This window comes from Schistocerca piceifrons, chromosome 4 (genome assembly GCF_021461385.2).
Source record: "Schistocerca piceifrons isolate TAMUIC-IGC-003096 chromosome 4, iqSchPice1.1, whole genome shotgun sequence".
Taxonomy (NCBI): Eukaryota; Metazoa; Arthropoda; class Insecta; order Orthoptera; family Acrididae; genus Schistocerca; species Schistocerca piceifrons.
The window spans coordinates 710270455-710289688 of record NC_060141.1 but is presented as its reverse complement, the minus strand read 5'-3'; the positions used below and the strand labels follow the sequence as shown (position 1 = coordinate 710289688).

The 19234-nt window shown below is 37.8% G+C and overlaps 1 protein-coding gene across 1 annotated transcript in view; it reads left to right on the top strand.

Annotated features, from left to right (window-relative positions):
• The window catches only part of LOC124794629 (SET and MYND domain-containing protein 4-like), a 110639-nt gene that overhangs the window by 74652 nt on the left and 16753 nt on the right, over positions 1 to 19234 (top strand). The window contains exons 6-9 of the mRNA XM_047258135.1: positions 294 to 606; positions 8281 to 8582; positions 8669 to 8742; positions 17203 to 17315. Coding sequence (XP_047114091.1) covers positions 294 to 606; positions 8281 to 8582; positions 8669 to 8742; positions 17203 to 17315 — 802 coding nt within the window. The remainder of the gene's footprint in view (positions 1 to 293; positions 607 to 8280; positions 8583 to 8668; positions 8743 to 17202; positions 17316 to 19234) is intronic.

The following is a 19234-nucleotide window of genomic DNA, read 5'->3' as shown; positions in this document are numbered from 1 at the left end:
AGATAAGGATATGTGTAAAGCACTCCTTTATAATGCTTTAGTATATAATGAAAAAATAAATTAGCATGTTTTTTTAGCTGCTTAGCATTACATTATTAGTAATAATGTAAAAAGAAATTTTCTGTTTTGATTATTGAATCTGCTGTCTTGATACTGTATATTATTCTTGTTTTTATGCGGAGGATGTAGGAAATTTAAAATGTCACCTGGTATTTTGTGGGCAATGCAGAATGTACTGTGATCGTGTATATCTGCAGTTTATTTGCAATGTTGTTGTTAACTCATTTTTGCAGGTGTACGGGTTGTACTAAAACTTTCTACTGTGGACAGTGCTGTCGTGATTCATCTTGGCGAGAGTACCACAGATATGAATGCTCTGGTGGCCTAGAATTATTGCACTCTGTTGGCATAGCCCATTTAGCATTGCGTGTTGTGCTTAAGGCAGATCCTCTGTGTTCTGAAAACAGCAAATTTATAAAACATCCACCAGACAAATCAGACTGTGTTGAATCATTCGGAAATAAAAATAATAATTATCCTGCTGTGTACAGCCTGCTACCTCATATTGAGAACATGGAAAATGATGACTTCTTTCAGTATGCTCTGGTATGTACTGGTATGACAATGCTTAAACTGTTATTTCTTTATTAAACCATTTCCATAAATGAAACGCAATTTTTGGTTTGCATTACCCACAACATTTTCTATGCAATGGTTCCAATTCAAGTAGTTTGTAATCCCTAGGTTTTTAGATGAAATTTAAGAATTATTATAGTACATTTTATTGACTGAGTTAAAACAGGAGAGAACCACTGCTTATCCAGGCATTGAAGAAGAAGCAACTGAAATGAGACTGACAGCCACTCAAGTTTTTAATTTCATTCAACCTCAAACTTCTGAAACTGTTAAAAAGGAATTCTACATCTATACAATTAATCTGCAGTTCACAAATAAATGTTTAGCAGAGGGTTCTTAGAAACACTTTTAGGCCATTTCTCAACCTTTCCTCTAAAAAAAAAATGAATATTTAAATCTTTCCATGCGAGCTCTGTATTCTCTCATTTTATTACAATGGTATTTTCTCCCTATATTGGTGGTAGTCAACAAGCTATTTTGGCATTTGGAAGAGAAAATTGGTGTTAGAAATTTCATGGAAAGATGTTGCTGTAATGAAAAATGCCTTTGTTTTAATGATTCCACCCCCAGTTCAGTTATCATATTCATGACATTGACTCCTCAATTTTGTGATAACACTAAATGAGATGCTTTTCTTGGAACTTTTTCAACGTTCTTCATCAATCCCACTTGGTAAAGATCCCATAATGTGCAAGAGTACTCCAGAAAAGGATGAGCAAGTGTAGTGTTGGCCGTTTATTTAGTCAATTTGTTGCATCTGCTAAGTGTTCTGTCAATGAAATGCAGTCTTTGGTTTGCATTACCCACAAGATTTTCTGTGTAGTGATTCTATGTAGTAATTACAATTTAAGTAGTTTCTAATCCTTAGGTATGTAGATGAAATTGCACCCTTTAAATTTATATTATTTACTGTGTAACCAAAATTTAAAAGATTTTAGTACTCATGTGGAGGATGTCACACTTTCTATTGTTTAGGGTCAGTTGTCACATTTTGCACCAGGCAATTATCTTGTCTAAATAATTTTGGTCACCTAAATCAGTCTTAGTCAACACTGTCCCTACCGCCCACTAGTAGGCGTTGCAGATTTCACAATGGGAGGTAGGAGTTTTAAACATTTTCATTAGGTTTTCATAAAATTTTGCAGTAGCTATGAAAGGTTGACTATCACTGTCCTAAATCATCCTGATCTTCTGACTAGTTCACTAGACAGTAAATGACAGCATAACCCGCAAATGGTCTGAGAGGGCTGCTCAGAAATCATTTATATAGCTTACAAACAGCAGAGTGCGTATAACACTTTCTTTGGAAATCCTAGATATTACTTTCGTTTTATTAGATGACATGCCATTAATTACTATGAGCTGTAACCTGTGTGATAGAAAATTGTGAATTCAGTCACACAACTGAGAATACTCCATAGGCACACAATCTCATTAGAAGCCACTTGTGAGGAATGGAATCAATTTCATATCTGGTGTTTATAGCATTCATTACTTTGTGTGAATAAAGAGCATGATGTATTTCACAAGAATAGTATTTTATGAACCCATGCTGGATATTTGTCAATAGATCACTGTCTCCAGGGTATTTCATAATGCTGGATAACAGTAAAAAAGTAAGAGTTATCAGTCTGAACACTGATTTGAACATAGTATATGTTCCAAAAGACTATTACAGAGTGTTTCAGTGATATGAGCCTGTAACTCAACAGATTACTTCCATTTACTTTCTGGTGTGACCTTTGCAACAATGCAACATTCTTTCATAGAGAGAGCAGTTGTATAATATTGCTAAAAATTGAAGACTTGTCTATATTGAGTGTCTGAAGCTGCTATGCTACAACAGGGGTATCTACTTCCAAATTACTCATGCTGGTAGCTGTTCTTGATTTGAATACTGGAATATTTTACCTAGAGAGATGCAAAAATAGGAAATGGGGAAGAGAGCTGGGCACAAGATGTATGGAGGGTTGGAAAAAGTACACATTATACCAAGCCCTTGGTTGAAGTAGACACTAGATTGAGAACATACAAATAACAGAAGTTCAAATTCCAATGGAAAAGTTATCATTATTATTGTGACCACATGAAACTTCTGCAGTGTGAGAAATTTGCATGCTTACCTTAGTGCCTGGCATGGCACTGTGTCCTTTAGTTTACTCATTTTAAGCTAATACATTTGAGAAAATATCTTTCCTAATGTATTATCACTGTTTGCCCTTTGTGGCTCAAAATGAATAAACTATAGAAACTACTTTCACCCGGTCATAACTGTGGGTTTTTTGATTGCTTGGTGAGGTGACACATAGGAACTGTAACTCATTAAATGTTAGTTCACTTTGTTACATTTATGAATAAAATATTTACTTAATTTTGAACACTTCTTTGCCACAGAATTACTGAATAATTTACAACTGTCATTGACTAGCAAAGCATCACTTAATGCACTAATTAATACACTATTTTCTTTAGGCTCGATGGTCATCCTTTACTAAAGTACAAGTTCCTCAGAAACTTCATTAACTCATTGCTCTTACAGTGTGATGTTGATTCCTTCAGATGAGGTCACAAACTGGGGCAGAGCTCTTGCACACTCAACACTGTAGTGCCCTCAGCATGAGGATGCTGCTATTCTAAGAGGGAGTGCATGTCTTCTGGAATGTCTCCCATTGGTTCTTATGCATTACAGCGAGCCCTCAATAACATAATTATTCGTATTGCTGACCATGGTGTGGCGCCGCTATCTCTTGATGATATCACAGTTACAAATGTAGTTTACTGGCTACAGCACTGTAAGTTATGAGGGGCATTTGAAAAGTCCGTCCAAAAATAAAAACTACTTACGTGTTTGGGGTAAACAGTTTTTATTTTTCGACACAGTCCCCTTTTAAACTTATACACTTCCCAACGCTGTTCTAATTTGTTGATCCCTTCTGAGTAATAGGAATTGTCCAAGTCTGCAAAATAGCTATTAGTTGCTGCAATCACCTCCTTGTTTGAATAAAATCTTTGTCCCGCCATCCATTTCTTCAAATTGGGGAACAAATAGTAGTCTGAAGGAGTCAAGTCTGGAGAACAGGGGGGATGTGAAACAAGTTGGAATCCTATTTCCATTAATTTTGCGACCACAACTGCTGAGGTGTGTGCTGGTGCATTGTCATGATGGAAAAGGACTTTTCTGTGGTCCAATTGTTGGTGTCTTTCTTGCAGCTTGGTTTTCAAATGGTCCAATAATGATGATTAATATGTACCTGTAATATTTTTACCCTTTTCCAGATAGTCAATGAGGATTGTCCCTTGCGAATCCCAAAATACGGTCACCATAACCTTTCCGGCCGAAGGAATGGTCTTCGCCTTTTTGGTGCAGGTTCTCCCTTAGTAACCCATTATTTAGATTGTCGTTTGGTCTCAGGAGTATAGTAATGTATCCATGTTTCATCCACAGTGATGAAACAATGCTTTAAGTCCTGCGGATTCTTCCTGAACAGCTGCAAACCATCCTTGTAACACTTCACATGATTCCATTTTTGGTCAAGCGTGAGCAATCGCAGAACCCATCTTGCGGATATCTTTCTCATGTCGAAATGTTTATGCAAAATATTATGTACCTGTTCATTTGTGATACCCACAGCACTAGCAATCTCACGTGCCTTAATTCTTCTGTCATCCGTCACCATATCATGGATTTTATCAATGATTTCTGGAGTCATAACCTCCACAGGGCGTCCAGAACGTTCAGCATCACTTGTGCCCATATGGCCACTCCAAAAATTTTGAAATCACTTATAAACTGTTCTAATTGAAGGTACAGAGTCACCGTAATGTTTATCAAGCTTCTGTTTAGTCTCCTGAGGCATTTTGCCTTTCATAAAGTAATGTTTAATCACCACACGAGATTCTTTTTTGTCCATTTTTTGACAATCACTCGACTTCCTTGATTCACACGAATACCAAACACAAAGCAATAGACCAATATGGCTGAAGCTTGGTGTGCGTTCTTTCCAAAGATGCTACTAACTAAACATGACCTCGGAACAGCACCGGTGGGTGCCATCTCTCAGACTTTGCACGGACTTTTCAAACGCTCCTCGTATACTGAGAGAAGTGGTCATCAGTTTGTAACCATTGTATACTTTCTTTGAAGGAGCAGCCAGTCTGTCAGTTGCTCAGCCACATTGTTCAGTACTCAACCAATCAAGGTACCTTACATGTGCCTCTACCACTCCAGTGCTGTCCCTGTTGCAGTTATGTTTTGCTTACTTGAAATGTGGCTTTTAGCAGAGCCAGTGGACAGTAACCAGTCATTCAAAAGAAACTGCAAGAGGTATTTTAAAATCATTATTTTACCACAGTTGCATCAATAGCCAAACTGGAAGAATCAGGTTGCAGAGGTGAGCAGTGCTCATAATGAACCCTGAACAATAACTGCTTAAACTAACATCTAACAACTGGATGGCTGACTGTGCTCCATGGTTTGGAGCATCTGTATAAAGTGTTGTAGGAGTAGTAGTAAATATTTTAGGAGGTGGTAGACCTATTTGAATAAAACATTCCATGTCCAAGCTTTATTGGTTACAGAGAGATAGCTGGTTGCAGAGATAAGTTTTCATTTTGCATTTTGGTATTCTGGTTCTTATGGATTTATTTATTGAATGCCATTTTTATTTTTAAGGGCCAGTTTTGAAGTTATGCTTGAGCTGAATTTTTCATCTGTTATTGTGAATTGTTGACCATTTCTATTGTATCATTTAAGCATGTCATATGTATTTACAAATGCCACATATGCTGATATGTATGAGTTTTGTAATGCAAACATTGCTGCTGCTTGCAGAGAATATGTTAGACGATTTCACAATTACAGTACTAAATTCAAGAGTTTTTACTTGTGTTTTTACTAAACTGCATGAGAATGGTGCAGTGCGCGGCAGTTATATTAAGTTTCATCTGAAAATGCCGATAAACAGAATATGGATCACATGGAAGACAGTTTAGCACTTTTCCACCTGTTCTGTGTCTTTGACCACTACCCAACCACTCCTCTATTTGGTAAGCAGACATCTCTTGTCATATACATGTTCAAATGGGTTTTATTTTTATTCTTTTGCCCACATGTTCTACATGTTTGAGGAGCACTTCCCTATGGATTAACATTAAATCCAAGCACATTAAGTATTGTATGTGTTCTGCATTATTATTAAATGTATCATGTTCAACATCCACGAGGATCTCCTTACCGTGTGCCTCTGAAACAAAAAAAGTATCAAACCTTATCCCAGTAGTTCATGCAAATGATGAGTATGATTATAGGATATTTTGGTGTCCAATGATATTTTGATGCCCAGCTTCTGGCTCTTTATCAATTATCCAAATATACTTAGAGATGAAGTTGATTATTAGTGAAGAATTAAAAGTTACAACACAAATTATCTCCCTAAAATGACACACAAAGGCTAGGGTATGTTTAAAACTTAAAACTTAAGACTGGAGACCAAGCAATTAAATTTTTAAAAAAATGCACATCAATCTTATCTCATCATCAGCAAAAGCAGAGGATAGATACCCATTTAAATATACTGCTGTCCTCTCAAAAAATAAAAAATGCGCTTTGTTAAAATATTGTGTACTGAAATTGAATTGCAAATGTACAACAGATGGTCCTCTTGGGTAAGCAGCCATGGATCATGGATAATGTTCTGTACAAAGACAGGTTAGCACTACTTTGTTCTGTGGTTTTTGTGTTGATAAGAACCTGAAGTAGAAGTCACATATTACAGGTATTAAATGGTTAAGCTGTGCATCATTTTCATTATTTATAATATAAGATTTTGGAGATAAAAATTCAAAAATGTTGACTTACTTTATCTATTTTCATTTACTAAGCTCTTGTGGCACCATACTCTGGGGCAACTATTCATTGAGGACAAACGAGTCCATTGGTCAAAATTGTGGCTTGCTCTCAGAATCCCAATGTAGACAACTTTTAAACAGTTGGACATACTGTTTAGCCATGAAATTTGATGATTCATGCAGTTGCTTTATATTGGAGATATTTGGAGGGCTGCCTTACTCCCCCATTAGGACTGTCAAAGGGAGAGGAGCTGTGTGAGAAGGCAGTGCTGACTCCTTCCCTTACCTGTGTAAGCATGTGACACACATAGAAATATTGGCAGTGCTTGGAGAAAATGATTGTGACCTAACTGTACTGTAGCAACATCGCAGCACCTTTACTCTCTTATTAAGGTTGTTGTCAACAAACAATAACAATTCTGAAATTGTGATGTACTGAGATATCACACAAGAAGAGTTGGCGATAGTTGGTACCAGAAGTACCATGGACGTCTGTCCACAGCAAGAACATTGCTGCACGCAAACCAATAATGCTGCCCATGAGAATCGTGCCCCCTGTGAGTGTCAATGCCATCAGGAAGAGAGATCCATGCTTAGGTAACCATGAACTAGCAGACATTGTCAGTTCAAGTTGTAAGTCAATCCGAGTCTTGGTAGGAAGTTCTCGCAGAACTTTCGTCATGTCTTCAGCTCTTCAAGTTGTCGAATGGGATAGAAACAGTGCCTCATAGACAGACAGTGGTTAGTCTTCAGTAGAAACAGAACAGTGAATAGAATAATCATGTACGGACAGGGACCATCTGAGTACTGTTAGTTGGAACTGTTCTTCAAATAGTACTTCAAGACAGAAGATTAGTTTTCTTCCAACTTAAGTTCAGAGAACCTTATTGAGTTTATGTTCATGGAACTGTAGTCAGCACAAGAGTGATAGGCTAAACCTGTATTCTACAATTGCTGTAACCAATGTTACCCGAGTTGAGTAACATATTTCACTACTCACTATTCTGTGTTACTTTCATTGTATGTGTGCTGCCCTAAAATCCATACATCTGTCCTGCTGGGACACCTTTATTTGTCTCTTTCAGTGGGAACGAGAGTTTCTTTGAAGTGGACGCCCCCAGTCCACAACAGAAATAACAGAAGCAGTTGTAAATACAACACTAAAAGAAGAAATGACGTACACTCTGCTTTAGTCTGGCACAGAAGGAGTGAGATGTTCAGCAATAAACATTTTTGACCACCTACCCAGTGTTGGAAATAATTTATAATCAGTAATAAAATTAACTTCAAACAAAAGCTGAAATCATATCTGTGTGACAGCTCCTTCTAACTAGAAGAATTCCTGAATATGCAACACTATTTGTGTGTGTGTGTGTGTATTCGAGAGAGAGAGAGAGAGAGAGAGAGAGAGAGAGAGAGATCGAACATAATGAAATATAAATCACTAAGTGTAACAAAAAAAGACAATCATGTAATGGTCAGCATGTTGCCCCATCATAGCAATAGGTCACAATTCTGACCATAATTCATTCTGCAACAATTGTCCAATACCTCTAACATCAGAATTACCTAACACACTCTTGTTAGATAATCGGTGTAGTTTCTTGGATGGATGGACAGATAGATAGATAGATGGGGGGGAATTACAGCTATTTTTTTCCAGCCTTGTCTTATCTGAGTGTAAGCACCATCTCTAATGACCTCATTATTGATGGAACATTAAATCTAAGTCTTTTTTTAAAAATATGAATCATATTAGTGCAGTACCTAACTGTTTGCCACTGTTTCCCATTTCAGACTGCTACATTGTTGCTTATATATCTGAAGGAGAGCACAGAATACTTTGATAACAGGCAGCTTACTAATCAAATTGAATCATTGCATATCTCTGATAAATCTGAGCTAAGCATTGATTTTATTGGGAGACTGATACTGAGACATATTGCACAGTTGATTTGCAATGCTCATGCTATTACCAAAATTGAGAGTGTGCCTGCTGTTCATAATGTTACAGAGGAAGCTCAAGTTCGTATTGCTACAGCAATATATCCATCTGCCAGTATGATGAATCATTCATGTAATCCAAACATTATTAGTAGGTAGGTGATTAGTGATACTAAAATTGTGTATGTATTACCAGACAGTTATATCAATGTCTTATCTCTGTTATTATTATTATTTGCAGCTTTTATGGTGAATATGTTGTTGTGCGCGCCAGCAGAGAAATTGCAGCTGGTTCAGAAGTATTTAACTGCTACGGTAAGCCATCAGGCTTAACTTTCGTAAATGATGTTTATCAAACTATTTTTGGTGGATTTTGAGGAAAGTTTGAGCGGATTATCAAGACAATATGAAAATTTTTTGGTAAAGCGTTGCTCTACAAATTATTTATTTATTTTTAAATGGCTTTATTTGTAGCAACGTCATGGCAGCTAAATGAAATCTTTTCCTTCACACAAGTTAATGAAATACAATGTCTGCCCAAAAAACTCTGAGACTGATTTTGTTTCTGGCATGTAAGTGACATCAGAAAAGCAGCTTGAACTAACAATTCTGAGCAACAATTATATATTCAACCAATCAGTTGTGAACAGACAGTGTGTAGTTGTGGACATGTGACCATACTGTATTAGCATTGTTGTGTCACAAATTACTTTGGAGCAACGTCTCTGAATCAAGAACTGAAGACATTTTCCAGAATGTTTTGAAGAAGAGAAAAGTCTGTGCAAAGTTTGTCTTGCATGCCTTGACTCCCTAACAAAAACCATGATGGATGGACACCTGCTGTGACTTTATTGAAATGTGAAATGCGGACAATTTTTTTCAGGAAAAACTTATCACGGATTATGAGACTTGGTGTTATTGATACAAACCTGCTACGAAATTGTCATGAAGGGTCAGTACTTTGACAATGTAACTGACCTTCAAGCCAATGTGACACATGAGTTGAACAACATTCCAAAGAAGGACTTTTCTGACAGTTTCATTTTTTTGTACAAGTGTTGTGTGCATTGTACTAAAGTGTGGGTAGACTGTATATAATATCTGAAGCATTAAAACCACCACCTTAACTTTTCTCTATTTCTTATTAATCCAGTCTTGAGAGGGTAGATCTTTCCAGATAGATGTACATACTTCAGCTGTTTTGGTTGAGGGGCATTAGAAAGGGGATATATAATGCTGGTGATGGTAGTGGTGGTGGTGGTGGTGGTGGTGGTGGTGGCGGTGGTAGCGGTAGCAGTAGTAGTAGTAGTAGTAGTAGTAGTAGTGTGAGTCTGTTTGCACTGTGACATTACACACATAAAGCTATACCAAAATATAGGAGCAACAGACACTGCTGCATTATTGTTGTATTCACCAGTTAAGCCTGGTGCTGTCGTAACTGGGAACTCAAGGAAACACATGCCCATGAAAAGTACAATTTATTGGGTCATAGTGACATAAACATGAATACAATGAAAGTAGCATACACGTCTCGAATGCATTTAACAGTAGAGGGCCCAGAGGCTCATGCATGCCCTTGTAGAGAAGCTGTCCAAGTCAGGTGTTGCTGGTGTAATGTTGTGTGCCCACAGTGGACCAGGTGATGGTGATTGGTGACTGGACTGCTCCCGGCAGCCACCGCAGGTAGTTGTGGGTGTGCTGTTTGCATGTCAGTATGCACATTTCATTTGTCATAGTGGCTGTACTTATGTCTGCTTGGTCGGGAAGTGTGGTAACCAGCAGGTTACTACAAGTGCCCAACGTAGTCAGCAAGAAGCAAACATTTAACAACAGAAAGTAGTTGCTGTCTTCAAGTGGTGTGCTTGCATGCAGAACTGTATTGTCACAGGGCAACAGTTTGTGATTCCAGAGCAGCAAACTGACAATTATCAATACACAAGATCCAAAAATCATTCATGTTAAAGAACCAGTCAGTAGCATAAGAACAAGAAAGTTGCAATACATTGTATACTATCACACTGAGGCTTATTAGATGTCAGTGAAAAGCAGATTTTGTAGCCAAAAAGAGGATGAAAATTAAACAGACAGGAAAGACTCAGTGTGTCATATTCTTCAATGAAATGTATTATTAACAAAATCAAACAATGGAAACTCCATGTAGGAATATCAACAACGTAAGAAAAGAAAGGTTGCTACTTACCATAGAAATAATATGGTAAATGCAGACAGGCACAATTAAAAGACACTTATATATAAATTTTTGGCCTCAACCTTCATCGGAAAAAGAGAAACACATATCATTCATTCACACAAGCAAGCACACTACACCACACACCCACATGACTTCCAACTCCAGCAGCTCAGACAGGCGCTCTTGCCCAAGCTGCCAGAGTTGGCAGTCATGTGTGCATGGGATGTGCTTGCACGTGTGAGTGAATGGTGCCTGTGTTCTCTTTTTCCGATGATGGCTGAGGCTGAAAATTTGTGCGTAAGTGTCTTTTAATTGTGCCTGTCTGCAACTTAGCATGTTATCTTTATGGTAAGTAGCATTATTAACAAATTTAAAGGAGAATTAAATTGATCCAATAAAATTTAATGCGACAGAAAGACCTGAAAAATATCTCATGGACTACTTGATAGTGGCTGATGGACCAAGTAGAGAAGCAGGTGCCATATTCTGCTTGAACACTGGGCATGACTGTTAGGCTCCCCATCTGCAGAAGATCTCCATCCTGCCATCTCCAGAATGTGTTTTGCATCTCAATATTTGTTCAGTCTTTAAAAGGAGCATATCAAAGAGTGAACAAAATTAAGTGACTGTAATTCAAACTTAACAACATTGCATTAGGAAGCAAGAATGTGAATGACAGTAAGTCATGTGCCAGAACATTATATAATAATAATCATAATAATAATAGTAATCTACAACAAAAACAGTGCTAGCAACACAGTGAAAAACAGTTATTAATCATTTATTAACCAATTCCTGGCTGAATTAATTTTCACTTTTGAATTTTGCAAATCAGATATTTATTTGTTCATTGTAATTTATGAAATGTAATACAACATGATAAACAAAAAAGTAAATGAATGCTGTTGCCTAAATGCAATGTAGATTAGATTAGATACACACATACATGCTTTATTTTATTTACTGCCATGTATTTAACTTAAAAGTATGATCTGCATAACATGACATATATGTTACACCTTCTTTTGCTTAAATTATAAATAATAATAATAATAATAATTATTATTATTATTATTATTATTTATTCCATGGTAAAATCAGATTTATAGTCATACATCCTCAAAGAAAGTGTGTTGGAGAGAAATAACTTAGCCACAGCCTAGGAGACTGTTCCCAGAGTGAATCTATCTTCTAGAAAAGTTACTTGGTAGATATATGCAGGACAGCTTCTGTGAAGTTTTTTAAGTAGGGGAGAGATAATGCCAGAAATGAAGCTGTGAGTTGTGCCTGGGTAGCTTAGTTTGTAAGGTATTGTCCATGAAAGACAAGGCTCCAGTTTTGAGGGCCAATCTGTCCCATAGTTTTAATCTGCCAAGGCACTTCAATACAGCACACATTCCTCCACAGAGTGAAAGATTCATTGTGAAAACAATCTGTAGGCCACACAAGGTGAAGCTTTGTACATCTACATGCCATTTTTTTTCCAAAGAAATGTTTGGTATGGCAATGGCATGCAGTCACACTAATCATAGAACTAAATTTTGATAGCACATATTACTCTTTTTTTCTTGTTTATTTTTTACACCTCTGTACATATGATAGTACATGAATGCATGTGTATTTTAAGATTTACATAGAAACTGAAGTACAGCTCCAATGAGCCAAGATTTCTGTTGTACAGCATTTATTGTGATAACTGGTTTCAGCAAACTACATTGCCATCATCAGATCTTCTGCTGAACATTTCACTGAATCTTGATCAAATGCTTATTATACCAAGTCATATGACAGAATGCTACTTCATGAACATGAGAACAATAGTGTATCAGCAAGCCAAGCAAAAAAGAACTATTATATAAAACAGTGTACATATTGCAGTGGTTATATGTGCTCATGTTTGTACATTAACAGAATGAAGACTGAACCATTTCAGACCAGATCAAATTGAACCAGAAAATCACAAACATTTCATGTTACCTACACACATTGTGTCCAATCATGGTAATTCAGCTTGAGGAGACTACACTGTGTAATTCCATTTTTGCTTACGGGAGACTGTGTTATGCATTGTATAACACTGTTATGTTATTGTCTTGAACTTGCTTACTATATTCAAACCCTGATCTTCCTCTAAAGGTGTACCCCTTCGGGCTTCCTCCATTACCAATTTAACTGTTGCTTGTTGCTTCATGACATTTCTTATCAGTCAGTCTCTTCACATATTTAAGTTGTCCTATAAAAGTACTACCCTTAATTTTGTGTAAAATTTCTCAGATTTTGTTGAGTGGCTAAACAGGAGGTGTATTACTATTACTATTTACTTTAATCAGAAAACAAATACAGTATATGGTAATTACCATTACAAACAGATGAAAGAAAGAATTACTAAACTACACCACTTGCAGCAAAAATCTTACAACCACAACTGCACCCAATGTCACAAGCAAAAGACATTCAGTGCTAGATGGAAGGCATAGCTGACAGTCTAATAGGTGCTCCATGGTATGTGGTTCTCTGCAGTCACAGTTGGTGATATCCACATATTTCTGGAGGTTGCTGCTGGATCTTCCAACTCCAGAACGAAGGTGACTGAGTGACCTCCACACCATTCAATTCTGTTCATGCCCAGGTGTGAGGGTTTCTGAAGGAGGAGGCCAGGTGGAGTTATTCTAAAAGTCGAGAGACTCACAGTTGTTTTCTTTCTGTGGCCATTGTCACTTGTAGTACTGGAGTGGTCTTGAGGGAACTTCCTCTGGACCTCAACCTTGGAGGTGCTGGAATGTGTCAATGTAATGGATGGTTTTCCCGATGAGCTTGATTTGTTCTCTCCACATTGTCAGTTACTTTATGATGAATATCTGGTGGCACTATACCAGCAAGTTGGAAGAGTTTTGCAAGTAGTGTAGGTTTAAGATAGCCTATACTAAGCCTACACATTTTGTTTAGTTCCTTGTACACTATGTTTGCATAGGTGGATTTGTACCAGACTGGGCACATGTTCTCTGCAGCACTGTAACACATTGTTAGTACCATCATTCTCAGGCTTTGTGGACAGGAGCCGCATGTGTTACCAGTGATCTCGTGGAGAATAATATTTGTGGCTTCCACCTTCATTCTAGTATTCTCACAATGCTGCCCATAGGTCAGAGTATAGTCCAGAGTGACTCCCAGATATTTTGAAAGGTTCGTGTTTACTAACTGTATCCCCCACTATGTGATGTCAAGTTTATGACGTGCCTGATTGTGCTTAAAATGAAATGCACGCAGTTGTGTTTTAGCTGGCATTGGATGAAGTTAATTTGTTAGTGTAATAGGCACTCAGCTCCCTCTTGACTTACTATTGCCAGATTATTGGTGTAATGGTAACTCCTTTTGGTCACAGGAAGTACTACTCCATAGACTGGAAGATGTACTATATAAGCAAACCATACAAAAAATTAGTCACCCCCAGAAAATGACAGGTTAAAACCATCTAACACTATTTCTAGCCTTGACAGTAGCCTCAGTTTGGTGATGATGAAAATCTAAAAGTTTCTTCAAGTGTGTCATGTCCGGCTGAAGCCATCTATTGATGATTATATCATAAAGAGCCACCAAATTTTGGAGATGTTGAGTGCTATGTTTCAGCCTCTGTTCCAGATATATCCACACATTTTGAATGGGATTAAGATTGGATGCTTTAGTGGGCCAGTCAAGATGCAGCAGGGTGCCTCAGTGTTATCAAACCACAGCTGCATGCATGCAGCCCTGTGAACACAGCAGTTGTCAGTTTTCACAGCATATTCACTATGAAGCTGTAGAAGAAAGGGCACTGAACAGAGCACCCTGGTTAATGTAAATGAATAGGCCCAAGTCATGGTACAAAAGACAGCCCCCAGAACATCATGGAGCTATCTTCGACTGTAGCTATGGTATAAATGTCTTATTTGGGCATTAGTGCATTTGATGCTTTCCATAATTTGAAAAGAGGCAAAATCATGACCCGTTCGACGGCGCAACATGAGTCCAGTCAGGTGCTGTCCAGTTTCTTTGTTGTTTGGCCCTTTGAAGACAAGCAACTTTACATGCTGCTGTGAGCAATGGTTTTTTTCCGATGTATCCGACTCCAAATGTTCATTGCATGCTGTTGCTTTTGAAATGTTCATTCAGTAACATATTAGTTGGCATTCACTGACAGCAGCAGTTCCTATTGGGTTTGAAACATTATTATTGATTCGGTATGCCTTTTGTTTCTGTTCTCTGTCAGTTAGGATCATTTTACTACCACTTTTCTTTTACTGTGGTACATGGTTGCAAAAGGTTTCTTTTAGACACATTGGACAGTCTGCATCCACGTCAAAACATGTTATCCCTTTCTGCCATTCTGTCACTTCTCCATGTAGACCACTCCTAATGTGCTGTTTTCCATACAGTCAACTGACACTTGCACACTACTTCACTGTCATGACTAATGTCAGTACTGGAGAGAGCATGACTACTTGATAGCTGTTCTAGACAGCCTGCAGTGTTCCAAAGAGACCAATGTGTTCTGTTAATGGAATGACAAATACTTCATCTGTGAGCTTTTATACATAGGTGTAAAACTGTGATGGTTGAATGGTCTCATAAAATGTGATTTGGCTTGAGAACTAAGGCTCATTTTGTCAATGGATTTTATAGCAGTATACTTAATATCTATGTCTTTTATTGCTAGTTTTCTAGTACTCGCTTGCAATGTGAGAGCTAGAATAATATTACTGATTTGTGTAGGTTGTTTCTGTTCATTGAACTGAAAATTGAGTGCTAACACAATGTGCTAACATCTTTGTATTGGAGAACACTTTATTGGATACAGTTACTAACACTTAGATGTGTAATAAGATTTTGGCATGCATATACACTTGTCTTATTCTGAATGACATGAGGAGTTGATAAAAAGTTAGCTGAATTGTTTGACAACAAATATTGGGTTGGTTTGTAAGTCCATAGTGTTTTTGTTTTTTATGTTGGTATTCCAGTTCCTGTGGGTTTATTTATTGGTTATCATTTTTATTTGTAGTTCACAGTTGCCATTTGAGTTAACATATTGCCATTTTTCAAACAATGGAAAAAATCCAGGATGGAATGTAAAAATATTATGAAAAGGAATGTTGCTACTCACCATGTAGCAGAGATGCTGAATCGCAAATAGGCACAACAAAACACCTGTTACAATATAAGCTTTCAGCCAATAAGGCCTTTGCCGAAAAGATGATATACAGGGTGATTCAAAAAGAATACCACAACTTTAAAAATGTGTATTTAATGAAAGAAACATAATATAACCTTCTGTTATACATCATTACAAAGAGTATTTAAAAAGGTTTTTTTTTTCACTCAAAAACAAGTTCAGAGATGTTCAATATGCCCCCCTCCAGACACACGAGCAATATCAACCTGATACTCCAACTCGTTCCACACTCTCTGTAGCATATCAGGCGTAACAGTTTGGATAGCTGCTGTTATTTCTCGTCTCAAATCATCAATGGTGGCTGGGAGAGGTGGCCGAAACACCATATCCTTAACATACCCCCATAAGAAAAAATCGCAGGGGGTAAGATCAGGGCTTCTTGGGGGCCAGTGATGAAGTGCTCTGTCACGGGCTGCCTGGCGGCCGATCCATCGCCTCGGGTAGTTGACGTTCAGGTAGTTACGGACAGATAAGTGCCAATGTGGTGGCGCTCCATCCTGCTGAAATATGAATTGTTGTGCTTCTTGTTCGAGCTGAGGAAACAGCCAATTCTCTAACATCTCCAGATACTGTAGTCCAGTTACAGTAGCACCTTCGAAGAAAAAGGGACCAAAAACTTTATTGGCTGAAATGGCGAACAAATGTACAACTAAATGAAACTTTATAGCTCCCTTAATTCGCCGACAGATAGTGCTTAGCTCTGCCTTTTGTCGTTGCAGAGTTTTAAATTCCTAAAGTTGTGGTATTCTTTTTGAATCACCCTGTATATAGACACACACACACACACACACACACACACACACACATGACTGCAGCATCTGGCAGCTGAAGCCACACTGAGATGTCGTATAACCATCACTACTGACATTTATTGTAAACAACTGATATGTCTTGCATACAGAATCCAAGAACAATGACCAGACAGACTGCGTGAAGTGATGCCACTCCATGATAACACCCATCCACATTCTGCTTGACTGACAAAAAATACACAGGTGTTGGGTTGGGATGCCATTCTGCACCCATCTTATTCACCTGATTGTATGCTGTTAATAGTTTCATCTTTTCCGCGCTCTATCAAACAACAGTCAAGGAACATTCCGAACATGGCTCAGTGAGTTCTTTGCCTCAAAACTGCAAGATTTGTACGGTCTTGGAATTGAAAAGTTATCCCAACATTGGCAGACTGTTGTAAATAGTGGAGAACGCATTATTGATGACTAAAGTATCTTGCTACGTGTATCTGTTGTGTTTATTAAACTTATAGAAAAATGCTATGAACTTATGCACCAGCCCAATAATACATTATCGTGAAACCCATCTAAAGTTTAATCCATGCATTTTCCATTTCATAATTATTTGATTTTTTATACAGGACCACATTTCAGACGAATGCCACTGAAGGAACGACAAGAAATCTTAAAGTCACAGTACTTTTTTAGATGTTCTTGTGATTGCTGCACAGATTCAGCTATGATTGAAAAAGAAGTAAGTATTTTGATTTGAAAATGTGATATATTGTGAAGTTCAGTTATCTTTTTTATATATATATATATATATATATATATATATATATATATATATATATATATATATATATATATATATATATATATATATATATATATATAATGGAAGGAAACATTCCACGTGGGAAAAATTATATATAAAAACAAAGATGAGGTGACTTACCGAACAAAAACGCTGGCAGGTCGACCTGCCAGCGTTTTTGTTCGGTAAGTCACCTCATCTTTGTTTTTATATATATATATGTATATATATATAAAAAAAACAAAGATGATGTGACTTACCAAATGAAAGTGCTGGCAGGTCGACAGACACACAAACAAACACAAACATACACACAAAATTCAAGCTTTCGCAACAAACTGTTGCCTCATCAGGAAAGAGGGAAGGAGAGGGTAAGACGAAAGGATGTGGGTTTTAAGGGAGAGGGTAAGGAGTCATTCCAATCCCGGGAGCGGAAAGACTTACCTTAGGGGGAAAAAAAGGACGGATGTGTGTGTGTGCGAGTGTATACCCGTCCTTTTTTCCCCCTAAGGTAAGTCTTTCCGCTCCCGGGATTGGAATGACTCCTTACCCTCTCCCTTAAAACCCACATCCTTTCGTCTTTCCCTCTCCTTCCCTCTTTCCTGATGAGGCAACAGTTTGTTGCGAAAGCTTGAATTTTGTGTGTATGTTTGTGTTTGTTTGTGTGTCTGTCGACCTGCCAGCACTTTCATTTGGTAAGTCACATCATCTTTGTTTTTAGATATATTTTTCCTACGTGAAATCTTTCCCTCGATTTGACCTTTTATTGTGACATACATGCCTGTTAGGAAGAAATCTTTTTTTGCTTCCATTGTAACAGAATGTCAATTGTATCCATATGAGGTGTTTTACATTGGACAGTTGTAGAATGCTTTGGATGTCTCACGAGTTTCCATTGGATCTATGTTATACGGTACACAGGGTGGGCACAAATATGGAAACACCAAGAACACATAATATTATCATGCTTAATATGGCATAGGCAAACCATTGGCTATCAGAACAGCTTCCAGTCATCTCAGAATTGATAAATACAGTTCATGCATGGTTTCCAGGGGATTCTTATACAATTCTCCTGGCAAAATAATAGCAAGCTCAGGTAAATGTGATGGAGATGGATAATGATCACATACCAAAAAGGCTCAATAATACTGAAATAAGGTGACTGGTGGCCAGGGAAGATGCAACAATTCATCCTTTGTGCTCCCAAAACTACTTTTGGATGATGTGAGCTGTCTGAACAGGGGCCCTATTGTCTTGGAACACAGCATCACGTTTGGGGTACAAACATTGTGCCATAGGCTGGACCTGATCAGCCATAATGGTCACAGAATCCTTGGCAGTAATGAGACTTTGCAGAGTAGCCATCAGGCCTATGGAACACCATGACATGGCTGTGCAAATTGTCACCAAACCCTCATCACATATTACTCTTGGGACTTGGCCAGTAGCTGGAAACTGTGTGAATGACCCATCCAACCAAATGACATTCTTCCATTGCCCCATAGTCCATGTTTTATGGCTTCGGCACCTCATTCTCTCGTTATGGGCACTTGCATCACTGATGAGTTATTTTGGAATTCCAGCTTGCCCTGATATTCTACATGTACATTCTGTGATCCATTGTTGAGTGGATGCCAGAGGGTACACCCCATTGTACCAGTTATTAGGGCTCTTTCCATTCCATTCATGTATGGAGTGTGGGAAGAATGATTGTCTAAATGCTTCTGTGTGTGCTGTAACAAGTATAATATTGTCCTCATGATCGCTACCGGAATGATATGTAGGAGGTTTTAGTGTATTCCTAGAGTCATCATTTATAGCTGGTTGTTGAAACTTTGCCAGCGGACTTTCTC